Source organism: Cajanus cajan, chromosome 10 (assembly GCF_000230855.2).
Source record: "Cajanus cajan strain Asha chromosome 10, NIPB_CcT2T_4, whole genome shotgun sequence".
NCBI lineage: Eukaryota > Viridiplantae > Streptophyta > Magnoliopsida > Fabales > Fabaceae > Cajanus > Cajanus cajan.
Genome location: NC_138526.1, coordinates 31,150,605 through 31,166,395, shown reverse-complemented (window position 1 = coordinate 31,166,395; position 15,791 = coordinate 31,150,605). Strand labels below are relative to the sequence as shown.

General features: G+C 40.4%; 1 protein-coding gene and 1 long non-coding RNA gene across 2 annotated transcripts; one reads left to right on the top strand and one right to left on the bottom strand.

Annotated features, from left to right (window-relative positions):
- Nucleotides 1-2,717: 2,717 nt before the first annotated feature.
- On the bottom strand, nt 2,718-3,281 carry LOC109811566 (uncharacterized). The gene has a single exon (XM_020375345.3). It carries the CDS (start codon nt 3,279-3,281, stop codon nt 2,718-2,720), a length of 564 nt encoding a protein of 187 aa, XP_020230934.2.
- Nucleotides 3,282-10,828: 7,547 nt separating this feature from the next.
- On the top strand, nt 10,829-13,430 carry LOC145952861 (uncharacterized). Its single transcript, XR_014430353.1, has 2 exons — nt 10,829-10,878; nt 13,243-13,430. It is a non-coding gene; the product is annotated as an uncharacterized LOC145952861 (long non-coding RNA).
- The last annotated feature ends 2,361 nt before the right edge of the window (nt 13,431-15,791 follow it).

The following is a 15,791-nucleotide window of genomic DNA, read 5'->3' as shown; positions in this document are numbered from 1 at the left end:
AAGATAAGATTATTAAATTGGAGTATATTAATGGGAAAAAATAATAATTAATGAGACTTGAAATATGTAATACATCAATAGTACGTACTTTTGTAAAAAGAAAAAGAAAAGGCTAAAAGATCAATATTTTTGGAATGGATGAAGAATTTTCAATACGTATCTCTTTATACTACGTTAATAAATGTTTTTTAGAATGTACGTGCAGAGAAAAATTATAAAGTTGGACAAAATAATAGTATAAATATTCTATGTGGTATATACGTGTTATCTTAAGTTTTCCTTTTTTTTTAAATATAAATCAAGTAACAATAATAGATAAAAAAGAATATTAAATTTATAAAATTAATTTTATTAATAATCTTCTTTATTAACAACGATATAACACATTAGCATCTCAAAAAAAAAAATATTATTAAGCGTATGCATATAATAAAACAAACTAAAAATAGTACATTTGAGAAATGTAGTTCATATGAATCATAAACAAATTAACTAATAACCAAATATAAAATTTTTATAATTAAAATGAATCGAGTTCATAACATGTTATTAATTCGATTTGAATCATTATCAAAAACAAGTTTTTATTGATGTTCGGTAATTTTAATTTATTTATTACAAAATTCTTAATTATGTAATAGATGTATAAATCGACACTATCATTTGAGTGTGTGAATTAATTGACTTTATATTATTCTAGCTTGATTAATAATCTTGAATTTGGGTCTCGAGTGTGCATACTTGAAGGATTTGGAGATACTTATAGCTTTTAAATTTTTTTGCATAAATTGGTCGCTGTAATTAGAGATTTGACAACCGACTATTTTGTGTCCTTAATTTAGTGACAAACTAAACTTGGGACCAAATAAATTAATTCTTAGTTAATTTTTTTAAATTATTTAGATCGTCTAATTTCATTATTATTATTTTGGTATAACTAGGAGGTATGACTCTTTCTCAATAGGTTAACCTATTTTATGGTAAATTGACTTCTTTAGTTGCAATTTCATATTAAGGTAAAAATCAAACAGTGGTCTATCTAGTTGAAATTATACTTACAATATGCATAGTTGTTGCCGTGTTGACATGCAAAGCAAATCTTTACTAGAAAGAATGCCAAAAACAACACCCTTTAGCATATAAATAAAGGGATGATAGTGTCTTAATTTGCCTACAACTTCAAGAGATACGTGTATTTGTATATCTCACCTCATAGTTGTTAGAAAAGATGACTTAACCAAGAGAGGAGTGAATTGGTTATTTAAAAAAATTTTACGCAATTTTCTTGATTTTGAAAAACTTTTCTAAAATTTGTATATTGATCTATAGTTGTATATAGAATATCAAGTTTAGATTCCATGCAAATTCAAATTCACTAAATTCTATATGCAATGTTCTTGCTTCATATCACATAACATTAAGCATAAAGTCATAATTGCAAGAATATAAATACAAGTAAAGGGATAGGAAAAAATGCACAATAATTTTATAATAGTTCAATCACATCCACTTATGACTTACATCCAATTCCCAATCAATTCATTTGAGATTTTTCACTAATCTTTAATATTAGAAGTTTTACAATCACAATTTCAAATGCAATATACTTCTACATTATCAAAGAAACCACTTCTTGTACCCCTATAAGCATTTACTCATAACACCCCATTACAATATTTTCCTTTCTTAAGAACCCTACTAAAGAAAAACAACACACAAAAGTTAAGGAACGAATTCACCTAATGTACATATAACAAATAAGAGTAGTGAACCAACCAAAGTAACTTATACGTACTATCACTCCATGAAAATATATGATGATTAATTCAATTCTTGAAATCTTTTTTGAGGTTACCACAAATATTACTTAATCTCTTCTTGCAAAGAAAAACATTTTTCAAAGAGTATTTTTGAAAAAGATATCAGAAAGATTCAAGTCTCTATGTCCTAAGTGTGAAAAATAATATATGTAAGTTTTTTTGACAGAAAAATAATTGATTATTTTCTTCTTAGCAAATAGGAAAATCAACCAATAATAGTTTAATAAATTATTTTGAGCAATAATTGATCATTCAAGAAACTAATTTTTGAAATAATCAATTATTTTACTGAATAATTAATTATTACAACAACGACTCTTAGGTTATTGAAAAACAAAGCAAATAATTGATTATTACTTGGGATAATCAATTATTTTAAGTGAAAACTTAATATCTTAAATTTTCATACCATTTCCTTTTACAAATCAATTTTAAAACTTATTTTCATTATCAATCATCATCTAGATAAAGATTTAAGGTTAAGTTACTTACCAAGTGCAAAACACATAAATAACAAAACTCTAAACACACAAACAAAATACAACTTGCACTCTTTTCTTTCAAGAGGCTCAAAATACAAAACATACAAGTTGAACTATTTTCTGTTAAAGAGCTTATTTGCAATCATCAAAACTAATAATAAGGACCATGTCTTGATCTTAAGCTTGAACAACAATGGTTATTGTCATCATAGAATTACTATGTTGCACTAGTAATTGGTCCTTTGATAAACAAACAAAATATACAAGTCTCGAATTACTTGTAATAACAACTTCAATTTAAATTCATTATTTAATGGATAATAACAAATTTTGAATTTAAATTCATTATTTAATTGAAAATAGGTGTTGACGAACTAGCATACATAAGTGTAACAATTTTGTGGCATCAAAACCCTTACACATAAAGCTTTTCAATTATTCTAGAAGCAGCCTCAGAGAGCTCCTCATATATCTTCATATCAAGCAAAACCTCATTTGGCACTTTGCTATGGTAATGTTCCAAATTCGTCCGACAAGAAAGATCCAAACGTAAAGCTGTAACCACATGAGATTCAGCATTGTCATATTCATGATTCTGCAAGGCATGGGTGGATGAAATTAACTCTTTCTTTGCAATGTGGTAGCCATAGTCGTTTGCACATGTTTGATAAATTGACTTGAGTTCTCCATGTGATGTGGAGGCCAAGTTTGTGATGTTGAGTGCCAAGGTATTTGCCTTGTCCTTGATGCAATCAACAACTATTGTGGCTATTCCAACACCATCAGCTTTCTCAGAACCTTTAGAAGATTGCACACAACTCATACAGGTTTTAGGTGTCTCAGAGTTGTGGCATAAAGTTTGAATCAATTGTTCATCTGCTACAACTAAATTTTTGGCTTGGTGAATAAGTAATGGTGGTGACAAAATGAGAAGTAGAAGAAGAACTATTACTCTAGGCATGGTGATAGAGAAGGTCATATTCGCTGTGTTCTATAGCTTGTGAATTCAAAGTAGTGTTATATATAAACTTGTAGAATACTTTCATTTATATTGTTAGGTGAATGCATGGTTATATAAGTATCTAAAGAGTAAAAGCATGGTGGAATTTCTTTTCATGCTTACACAAATATTTGTCATTTTTATGAAGTTTCCATGTAAAGAATGTGTTAAATGTGTGTGCTAGCCGGAAAGTTTGTTTCGAACATTTTCTATTTTCTTTTCATTATGAATTGCTTCCAGTTTCTCATATTATTTGTTTCTAAAAATAGTTAATAATTAATCAAATTATTATGATAATTTAGTTTTCTTTCAATTAACAAATTTACTCATATTACAATTGTAGAATGGTATAACAATTTCTTACTAGTTCATCTACGTAATGGTTGATAAAATATTATAATATAGTTGTAAGTTTAATTAATATTTATCGTAGTTTTCTAATAAAAGTGATATATTTTATAGAATAAAATTAAAATTTTGAAGGCATATATGATGGGATGATTGAGTATTCTTACCGGGTATGACAAAATAAACCATATGAATCCTAATAAAAAATATCTTTATTAAAGAGGCTAAAAACTTACATCTAATATTTCTTATGATATTAATATAATGATACTTTTTTATGTCACTATATATAATTTTTTTTTTAGTATTAACATAATTATTTATATTATATTAATTCGTATGACTCGGTAAAAATGTCTTATAATAAAGACTAAAGGGAATAGAAAATTAAGTGTATATTAAACTTAATACATTATGGTATTTTATTTTTAGTTTAGAAATTTAATTAAAATTTCTAAAAAAAATTTAAAAATTTATTGATATATTTATTATAATAGTAACCGGGAAAAAGATAAGATTTTTAAATCAAAGTATATAATTAATGAGATTTGAAATATGTAAAACGTCGATAGTACTTTTGGAATAAGAGAAAGCCAAGACGTCATAGTTTTGGATTGAACGAAGAATTTTTAATACTTATCTCTTAGAAAATAAGAAAATAATCTAATTTTACAAATACCTCGGTACTAAATGGTACTAAATGTTTTGTAGAATGTACGTGTAGAGAAAATTTAAAAACCTTATGTTAGATAATAATAACATAATTACAAGTGTTATCATATAGGTTTATTTTTAATACAGAAAAAAATTGATAAATAAATGGAAGAGAATGTTAATTTTATATAATTAATGATATTAATAATCTTATTATTAGAAACGATATAACATACCATCAACATTTAAAAAAAATATTATTATTAAGATTTTAAATATAATTAAACCAATAAAAAAATAGAATTAGTGCATTAGTCATAAACAAGTTAACTAATAACCAAATAAAACATTTTTTTATAATTAAAATGAATCAAGATCTTATTAGGTTGTTAATTAATTCGATTTCATTCACTATGAAAAAAAAATAGTATTGATGTTCGGTAATTTTAATTTATTGTTTATTAAATTCTTAATTAAGTGATAGGTGTATACAAAGGTACCATTGATTGATTGCATGGATAATCTAGCACACTATTATTCTAGTATAACTAATAATTTTGAATTTGTGTGCATATTTAAAAGAAAAAATTTAACACCCATAATAATCTTACTTATTTTGAACATGAATGTCTTAGAAGATATTTGTAGTCTATAAAAAAAATGTATAAATTAGTCACTGTTTGATTTGTTTGAAATCATAGTATTATTAGACAAAAAAAAATTATTTTATTTTTAATTTTAAAAAAATTCACAAGACAGAACAAATCTGCTAAGATAGAATAAGACAAAACTTTTATTGTTTGTTACATAAAATTGTGAGACTTTTTGTACTAATTAAGTATAAAATACTAAAAAAAAAAAAACTCACCACCACTTTGTCTCATCATACCATAACTGTCAATACCACTCATAATTATTATTGTTGTAACACTTTCCACATTGTTAACTACATTATTATTGTTGTTGGCCAACACCATCTCGTCCTTATTACTATTATCGTTGTCATCATTATTGTTATTAGTAGCTGCAATCACCACTGTTATCATCATCGTTATTATTTTTACTACTGTTCCTGCGTAAGAACACTCTTCTCCTTGATCCTTCCTAGTTGCCTTCAAGTCCTTCTGAATCTTCCGTGCTGCCCGAACACTAGCTCCGCGTGGTGGGGGAGGGTACCTGCACAGGCACTCCGACGATCAAGTCAGTGTTCGGTTCAGAGCAATAAATGCATTAGCGGGAATAGTAACGTACCTCATTTATGTCACATCACCTGTGTATTTATAGTGATATGTGTGGGCCTGGTGGGCCTTCCTTCTTGGGAGGTGGGTAATACGTGATTATCCTTAATCGTTGCTGATTAAGGACGGTAATTATTGTGTAACAAGTAATTATTGTCGAAACCTCATTCTGTCAGTTCTTCGGCCAGGCGTGCGGTCGAAGGGGTGTTCGGCCTATCCCAGGGCCGAAGGGGGTGTTCGGCCAGGTGCAAGACCGAAAGAGTGTTCGGTCTACTCCAAGGCCGAAGGGGTGTCCGGCATATGCCAATGCCGAGGAGGGGTTCGGCATATGCCAATGCCGAAGGGGTGTTCGGCATATGCCAATGCCGAGGAGGGTGTGTTCTGATACCAAAGGGATACTTGTCCTGTCCTTGGTGGTGGTGGAGGTATTGGGCCTATCCCAAGGCTGAGGGGGTGTTCGACATATGCCAACGCCGAGGAGGTGTTCGGCCCAACCTCTAGCCGAAGGCGTGATGTGTTTTTTATCGGCTCGGGCACCTCTTTCGACCTATTGTCTGAACGGAGTGCCAATTGGCGTCCTATCGGATCGGGTACCCCTATCGGCCTATTGCCTGACCGAAGGGGTGTCAGCTAGTACACTACCCCCCCAAGCCCGAGGATGGAAGACGTGGGGGTTATTGAGATGGTTCGGGATTTTTTTAGGGTTTTGATTTTGGGGAGTTGTGTGCTTCGGGGGGTGTGCCATTTTGATGGTGACCGTTGTATGCCATAGCCGCCTTTGGATTCCGCGCCCTAGGGTTGTGTCTATTCACCTTTAGGGGCATTTATTACGAGGCTCTTGGGTTATCGTGCATGGTCTATATAAGATATGGGGGTGGAGCTTCATTCTCCACGCTTTCTCGACACTTTCCCCATATCGTTTCTTCTCTGAGCCGAATACACCCCAAAGGTTGGTGTTTTTCTTTTTATCTTTGTTCCATTTTTGTGATAATGGCCACCGAAGGTGTCACATTGTCGTCTGGGTCCTCGGCCAGTGGTAGGGTGTCGGCACAAGATGTTGAAGCCGAGATGTTAGCTTTTAACGCAGAGGTGGAGGAGGTTTGTGGTCCAATTGGGTCAGGACCGGAACGTAGTGGGGATGGAGGGAGTTCATCCGGGTCAGAATTGCCCGACGCCGAGATGAGTCCCGGCGATTATAGACAGAAGTATCCTCCTTGTGATATACTCGGGTACGACTGGGTCGATGGTGAGGTGGCGGCGTATTTCTCTCGTTTTCACGAGAGGGCTGCCGTAATACGTCTTCTTGGTCTGTGCACGATGGGCCGATGGGAAGGTTGGGATCCTTACCCTATAATGTTGCGACGATGCCGGGCCGAAGGTCCAGGGGAGCTCGATCTGGTTTTTCTGGCGAAGCGGGAGGGTCAGGGAGATTTCTTCTACATGTACGAGTGTTTTTTTCGAGAGTTAGGGATGTCGCTCCCTTTTGATGAATTTCAGATGGGGGTTCTTCGTGTGTTGAATGTGGCACTGACCCAATTGCACCCGAACGCGTGGGCTTACATGCAAGCGTTTCGGGTGCTTTGTAAATATCACTATATAGAACCAACTGTAGGTTTGTTTTTACATTTTTTCTGTACGCGACCATCCAATAAAACTGTGAAGTGGCTGTCCTTGATTCGGAATCCCGACCGACCGTTGCTGACACCTTTTACATCGTCCTTTAAGGGTTTCAAATCCGGGTTTGTGAAAGTAATCATAGACCCCGTTGCCGGCCGAAGTTATTTTTACGATGCCGAGCAGAAACCCCTTTTTCCCTTTTATTGGACTCGGCAACCTCGGAAATATGATGACTTTCCGGAGGATATGATGACTGATGCCGAGTTGTCGGCCTTAGACGTTCTTAAGGGATTGCCGAAGTGCATACCCTCTCGGTTTCTGGTGTTGCTGCCCAAATCGCCTCGGCCTCGTTTTGACTTAGAGGGTATGTTTTGTTACTTCCGATTGATTGTGCTTGTTAAGTTGATGTGTGACTTGTTTGATTTTTGCAGGTTGGATGGCGCAATAAGGATTGGGACTGTCGTACTGGCAATTGGTGAGGAGCAAAGCCCCGGCCGGGACCTCCGCCGAAGATCATCGTAGTGTTGCCATTGATCGGCAACCTCAAACCACGGATGCTCCTCGGCCCACGCCCCCTGTTATTGCCCTTCCCGATTCCAGGGGCAGGAAGAGAAAAGACAAGGGGAAAAGGAGGGCCGATACCGCGGGTATGGAAACCTCTCGGCCTAAGCAACGAAGAGTGGAGGGTTCTTCCACGGATTTGGCCGTACCTTCAGCCATCGTCGCCAAGGACTTTTTATCGGAGGAGATCAGGCCGGCCCGAATGATGTCTTCTGATCTGTTATCGGCCCAAGGGCATATTATGCTCGATGCGGCCACTCCTTCGGCTCGGTGGGCGATGGCATGTGAGTTGCACATGAGGGCCACCGCCATATTTCGGAAGATGGCCTTGGAACCGATGGGGGACATGCATAATCTCGAGAAGAGCCTGGAGGACACTAAATCGGCTCTGCAACAATCCCTGTCGGCTCAAGAGACTTTATCCGAGGAAAAGGCGTCGTTGGAGGCCGAGGTGGCTCGATGGAAGGAAGCGTACGGTGGGTTGGAGGGCCGAGTTCTGGCGGCGGAAGATGCCGAGCGCATGCGGGTCGAGGAGGTGAAAGAGCTCCAAGCTGAAATGGTTCGGGTGAAGGCCGAAGCTGATGCTGCGATGGCAACCTTCCAGGCTGAATGTGAGAGTAAGATTGTGAAGGAACATGAAGAAGGATTTTGGCATACAGTTCGGCAAGCCAATCACTTCGGCGCCTTTCCCCCGGACTTTTCATTCAAGCTGAGTAAAGACTTCTTCCAAGGGGAGTTTATGGATTTCGCTAACGCGCCGGATGACATGGAGCCGGACGAAAGGGCACCCCCCCGTTCGGCCCCTGTGGAGGATCCAGGAACAACCTTGAATGAAGATGAAGAGACCGAGGAGACCGGGAACGCCGACTGAGGGATGTGTCAATCCTTTTTGCTTTTTGAGTATACATCTGTTTTGTGGATGATGTATAGATATAGGGATACTTATTTTGATTATTATAGGCCATTTGAGCCGTAGAACAATTGTACCCTTCGGCCGTTAGTGCCGTTTTGACAGTTCTAATGAAATTATTTTTCATTTCCATTCGTATGAGTTTGTGACCGATTCGACTTTAAAGACTAATTCTAACAGTCCTAAGATTTTTCCATCTTTCTTTGGCCGATAGGGTTGGTACTTCATTTTTGGTGGGCAGAAATAACTGTAATGTTGGTGTGGTAATGGTTGTTTGATCGGAAGAGAATTTCGGTCTCGACCTTGGCCGAACAAGGGCACTCGGGGGGGAAGTGCTCGCCCTTGACCGAGTAGCTAAACTCGGGAGGGAATAAGTGTTCATCCTTGGCCAAACGAGGTAGTTCGGGAGGGAATAAGTGTTCATCCTTGGCCGAACGAGGTAGTTCGGGAGGGAATGTTACTTCGTCCTTGACCGAGTTAAGGTACTCGGGAGGGGATAAGTGTTCATCCTTGGCCGAACGAGGTAGTTCGGGAGGGAATGTTACTTCGTCCTTGACCGAGTTAAGGTACTCGGGAGGGAATAAGTGTTCATCCTTGGCCAAACGAGGTAGTTCGGGAGGGAATAAGTGTTCATCCTTGGCCGAACGAGGTAGTTCGGGAGGGAATGTTACTTCGTCCTTGACCGAGTTAAGGTACTCGGGAGGGGATAAGTGTTCATCCTTGGCCGAACGAGGTAGTTCGGGAAGGAATGTTACTTCGTCCTTGACCGAGTTAAGGTACTCGGGAGGGAATAAGTGTTCATCCTTGGCCGAACGAGGTAGTTCGGGAGGGAATGTTACTTCGTCCTTGACCGAGTTAAGGTACTCGGGAGGGAATAAGTGTTCATCCTTGGCCGAACGAGGTAGTTCGGGAGGGAATGTTCGTTCATCCTTGGCCGAGTGAGGTTACTCGGGAGGGCATTATTCGTTCATCCTTGGCCGAGCGAGGTTGCTCGGGAGGGCATGCATGATTTAACTTGTAATTAAATTGGGCAAATGAATGATTCAAAAGAGCTTGTTTCATTGATATGGTGCCTCGTTAAAAACCTTTCCCAGAAAAACCTCTTTCACATTTTTATAAGAGGGCAAAACCTGAGGAAGGAAAAGAGTACACCGAAACAATTACATACTGTTAACTCAAATAATGTTTCAAATGCGTTGCGTTCCATGTTCGGGGAATAGCCTTTCCCGAGAGCTCTTCCAACTTGTAGGCTCCATTCTTCAAGTTATGCATTATGCGAAACGGGCCGTCCCAATTAGGTGCAAGTTTGCCCTGAGCTTTGTCCTTTCTTGCTTCTCTGGTAACTCGCCACACGAGATCCCCGGCTTGAAACTCCCTTGGTTTCACTTTGGTTCGAATTTTCTTTGCTAACCTGGTTCGACATGCCTCCATATTGATAAGAGCTTGGTCTCGGATCTCTTCCACCAAATCCATCTCAATGTTGAGTGCTTCCCGGTTGGTGTCTTCATCGAATTGTGTTCGTCTTAGCGAAGGTTCCCCCACCTCAACCGGGATCATTGCATCTGTGCCGTAGGTCAGCCGGAAAGGGGTCTCTCTGGTTGAGCTTTGTGGGGTGCACCGGTATGCCCATAGGATGTCCGGTAAGTGATCCGGCCAGGATCCCTTGGCTTGTCCAAGTCGTCGTTTTAACTCCTTTAGGATGACTTTGTTTGCCGCTTCAGCCTGCCCGTTGGATTGGGGATGTTCGACCGAGGTCATCTTATGTTTGACACCTAACTCGGTCAAAAATTCGTTGAAGCGTCGATCGGTGAATTGTAGACCATTATCTGTTATCAAGGCGTATGGGATTCCGAAACGTGTGACGACATTCTTCCAGAAGAACTTTTGGACATTGTTGGCCGTAATGGTAGCCAACGCTTCTGCTTCAATCCACTTAGTGAAGTGATCTACTGCTACCACCAGGAATTTCACTTGCCCCCTACCCGGCGGGAATGGTCCGAGAATGTCTGTGAGACCCTTCCCCCTTTTCTCTTCCTTCCCGGATTTCCTTTTCACTCTCACCCATTTCTCCTTTACTCTTCTACTGTGGCTGATTTTGTTCTCTGGGTGGTGCTCTTTTGGATTGAAGGTGCTGAGTGAAGGTTAGATTTCGTGTTGAACTGTGCGGAGCTTCTTTCCTTCTTCTTCGTGGAGCTTTCTTTTCTTCTTCTCCGTTTCTCTTCCCGGAAGCTCGGATCTTCGCACTGAGGTAAGGGAAGCTAGTTACTCTGCTGTTTTTGGTTGAGAATGTGTCTTAGAAACTCATCCGTTGTTCGTTGGTGGTTGATCTTTGGCTGAGATTTGAGAAAAACTAGTTTTCGGGGTTTTTCGGGGTTGGGTGAAATTTTGGGGTTTTCCCTTGATTTTGGATGCATGTTGCAAATGAGCTGTTTTTCTTGAGGTTTGATGGAAGTGTAAACTTTTGGATGGTTTGCATGTTGTTTTCCTAGTATTTTTCGCAGGTTTTGATGAAATTTTTGAAGCTGGTAAGGGTTCCGTTTGAATTTGCGCCGGGCTCAGTTCTTCGCGCTGGGCGCGACTTGAACTGGGTAATTTCTGGGTGAATCGCGCCGAGCGAGGGGAGAACCGCGCCGGGCGCAATAGACCTTTATATGTCTCTGGTTGAGAATTGAGCCAGGCGCGCTTTTAACTCGCCGGGCGCTCATTTGTTTTGTTTTCAGAATTTGACTTTATAGTCTTCATGAAAGTTGTAGCCTTGGATGTTAGCTTTCCAATGGCGCTGGAATCACTCAAAAAGGAGTTTTAGAACTCTAGATATGGCTGTTTTAGTGAAGAGGGGTCGAGCTGCTAGCTTTGTTTATAGCTGTTGCGGTTTTTATCATTTTTAGCATGGTAGAAGAAGGAATTAAGACTTGGTGTCTTCATGAGAGTTGTAGGAAATTTGATTATCTTTCATATGAGATAAGGATGAGCATGATAGGAGTAGTATAACTCCTGATGCGCTGTTTGCTGTGATGGTTGCCATTTCACATTTAGTGAATTTGGTTAACTTGAAAGTTATTTTAGGTGCTTAGGTGTACTCTTGTTGTTTGGGTGAGTAATTTGACAAGATAGATGAGTTGTAAACAAGATGTTTGGGTCGTATTAGGTGTTGATCATGTTGTTTTAAGCTGTTAGTGATGAATGATTATTAAGCTGAATGATGATATTGATGTGCTGCGCTGAGCGCGACCTTTGTCGCGCTGGGCGTGAGACTCCTTGGGAGTCTCTGCCTCGAGGGCGCTGGGCGCAATTTGGTTTGCGCTGGGCGCGAGACCAAGGGAGGTCTTTGCCTTACCTGCGCTGGGCGCAGGTTGGGGCGCGCCGGGCGTGTGAGAGTCCTTGGAGTCTCTGCCTGGCCTGCGCTGGGCGCAATTGAGTATTGCGCCAGGCGCGAGAGAGGGCTTTGGACTCTCTGGATAAGTCTCGCCGGGCGCAGACACGCTTGCGCCGGGCGCGCTGGCCCTAGAGCCCTCTGGTTGTGCCACGCCGGGCGCGACCATGAGTGCGCCGGACGTGTATGAGGATGTGAAGTTATATGCCAAATTTGATGATAATATTATTTTATGCTGAACCAAGCCGAAATTGATGAATATGATGTGATGACTAGCTGAAATTGTTGTTTGATGATGTTGAACTGTGTTAGGTGTATATTGCTGTAAGATGCTTAGATGTGCTGTAAGTTGATAGGTTGTGTTATCAAGCTGAGCTGTGCTGAATGTTGTTTATGCTGATTAATGCTGCCAATGTCGTGTGATGAAAAGTTGTGTTGTGCTGTATGTTGTTAATGATGTAACGCTGAGTTGTGTTGTGTGATGCTAATGCTGAACTTTATTGTTTGAGTCGAGCTGAATTATATGCTGATAGTTGTTGAATTATGCTGAAATTGCTGAGCTGAGATGTAATTGATAAATATGTTGTGCTGACTAGATGTAAAAGCTGAAAAATGATGTTAAGCTGTAATAGATGTATATCTCTGTGCTGAACTGGGCTGTTATTGATGATTTTAAATGCTGATTTATAATATGATTGTGCTCTAGAATGAAGAGCTGAGTTGTGAGTAGTAAGCTATTTTGAATACTACTTAGCTGTGCCGTATGCTGTTTTTTTGTTGTGCTGCGTTGTGAGCTGTTTGTTTGTGCTGTCTATTGCTGAGCTATATGTTGTGTTTGGCCACTATTGTGGTGCTGTTATAGCCGCTACGTCGGTGCTGTTAGCCACTACTGTGGTGCTGTTATAGTCGCTATGTCGGTGCTGTTAGCCACTACTGTGGTGCTGTTATAGCCACTATGTCGGTGCTGTTAGCCACTATTGTGGTGCTGTTATAGCCGCTAAGTCGGTGCTGTTAGCCACTATTGTGGTGCTGTTGTAGCCGCTGAGCGGTGCTGATATTGCTGAATTGTTGTGGTGTAATGTAAGCTGTGCGGACGTGCTGATAGCTGTAGATGTTTTTTTATTATTATTTTGTTTTATTCACATATTTATATATGTATGTTGACTTCTTCACACTAGCTTACCCTTTGTTGTTTCCATGATGTTTGGACTGCGATGATCATACTATGTATGGGAGCAGAGCAGGGATAGGTTGGTGGCTGGCGGTAGGTCTGTAGCTGGCAGACGGAGCTGATTGGTGTAGATGTTTTGTTGTTTTAGCTACTGGGTGTAATAGCTTTGTTGTATTTTGTGCACACTCTAACTCTAGTCGGATTGGAACTTTGTATATATTTATATTCTAGATCCTATATCTATATACTTGTTCTATCTGTCTGGTGTTTCCGGTGTGCTGTGCCGAGTGTAGTGACCAGCTGGGTCGTTACAATGTCCATGCCCCAAACAGAGAATGGCCATGGAGTGGTTATAGGATGGAGCTCCTCTGGAGGTTGATGCGTGAGAGGTCCATGTTGTTGACACTGCCTGCAATGTTGTACAAACTTGGCACAATCGGTTTTCAAGGTGGGCCAGTAGTAACTAGCCCGAATCACTTTTGTTGCGAGAGTCCGGCTTCCAGAATGAGTTCTGCACACTCCTTCATGAATTTCTCGGAGAACATAGCTTGCCTGGTCAGGAGTAAGGCATTTCAACAAGGGGGAGGAAATGCCTCGCTTATACAATTCTCCGGCAATCAACGTATACCGTGCGACTATGGTCCTCATCTTCTTCGCTTCTAGGGAATCTTCGGGCAATTCCCCGGTCCGAAGGTGTTTACTATGGCATCCATCCAACACGGGCTTCCCTGATCAATCTTCAGGCATTCAGTTTCATTGATGCTCGGGCTTGGTAACTCTTGTTGTATCATGCTACGTAAATGGCTAGTTTTCTTGCTACTAGCGAGTTTAGCTAGCTGGTCGGCCCTAGCGTTGTGTTCCCGAGGAGTGTGTGTGACTCGGACCTCTTCGAAGTTGCTTTTTAGCTTATGGAAAGCATGAAAGTACAATAGCAAAGTCGGATCTTTGATCTGGAAAGTGCCGTTAACTTGCCCTGTTACCACTTGTGAATCGCTAAAGCACTGGAGCTTAGTGATGCCGAGTTCGGCGGCCAACCTAAGTCCAGCGAGAAGGGCCTCGTATTCTGCTTGGTTATTAGAGGCTTTGAATCCAAACTGCAATGATTGTTCTATTATTATTGTCCCCGGTCCTTCCAAAATGATGCCGGCGCCGCTGCCATGTTGGTTGGACGATCCATCTACGTGTAGTGTCCATGAGTGTGGCTCAGGGGTTACTGGCGAAGTGAATTCGTTGATGAAGTCGGCCATACATTGCGCCTTGATGGGTCCCCTTGGCTCAAAACGAATATCAAATTGCGACAATTCGATGGACCAAGCGACCATCCTTCCGGCCAATTCGGGCTTTCGTAGGACTTTTGCAATGGGGCTATCTGTTCGGACCAGTATCCTGTGGCTTTGGAAGTAGTGTCGAAGACGCCTGGCTGTATGCACAAGAGCGAGAACGGTCCTTTCGAGATGTTGATATCTCGTTTCGGCCTCTTGTAAGACCCTGCTGATGAAGTATACCGGCCTCTGCTCTGTTCTTTCTTGCACTAACACAGTGCTGATGGCTTTATCTGAGACCGAAAGGTATACTATCATGTCCAGCTGAGGGTCTGGTTTGGCTAGCAACGGTGGAGCAGTTAGTATCGTCTTGAAGTTTTGGAAAGCAGATTCACATTCATCGGTCCACTTAAACTTGGTGGCTTTCTTTAGTAGGGACATAATGGGTCTGGATCGGTCCGCCATGCATGGCAGGAATCGGGCTAGGGAAGCGATTCGTCCGGCTAAGCGTTGCACTTCCTTTACGTTAAGAGGGCTTCTCATATTGATAACGGCCTGACACTTATCCGGGTTGGCTTCTATGCCTCTCTTTGACAACATGAAGCCGAGAAATTTTCCCTCTGCTACTCCGAAGGTGCATTTAGCTGGGTTCAATCGCATGTTGTGCCGCCTTACCTCGTCAAAAATCATTTTCAGATCTCTTAAATGATCAGCGGCGGAATTGGATTTGATCACCATATCATCCACGTAGACCTCCAAACATGCCCCAATTTGTTGAGAAAAAATCTTGTCCATGAGGCGCTGGTATGTGGCCCCTGCATTCTTCAAGCCGAATGGCATTACCTTGTAACAAAAATTGGCTGAGTCTGTGATGAATGCGGTCTTGGTTTCGTCTGGGGGGTACATCGGTATCTGATTATACCCCGAATAAGCATCTAGGAAACTTAATCTCTGATGGCCGGCCGCTCCATCGACCAATGCGTCGATGTGGGGCAGAGGGTAAGCATCTTTTGGACATGCTTTGTTCAAATCCGTGTAGTCTGTGCACATTCGCCACTTCCCATTGGACTTTTTAACCATCACCACGTTGGCCAACCACGTGGAGTACTTGACCTCCCTTATGAATCCGGCTTGAAGTAATTTGGCAGTCTCTTCTTTTATTGCTTGAGATCTATCTCCCCCCATTTTCCTCTTTTTCTGGGCGATAGGCTTGGCATCTCGACAGACCGAGAGTCGATGACAATGGAAGCCAGGGTCGATGCCGGGCATGTCGGCCGCTGTCCAAGCGAATAGGTCTGAGTATCTCAACAAAATTCGCTTGATGTCCTCTGCTTCCTTTTCTGTTAAGCGGGAAC

Coding starts and splice junctions, on each gene's coding strand:
- LOC109811566 (XM_020375345.3), bottom strand. CDS start 3,281: ATGACCTTCTCTATCACCATGCCTAGAGTAATAGTTCTTCTTCTACTT.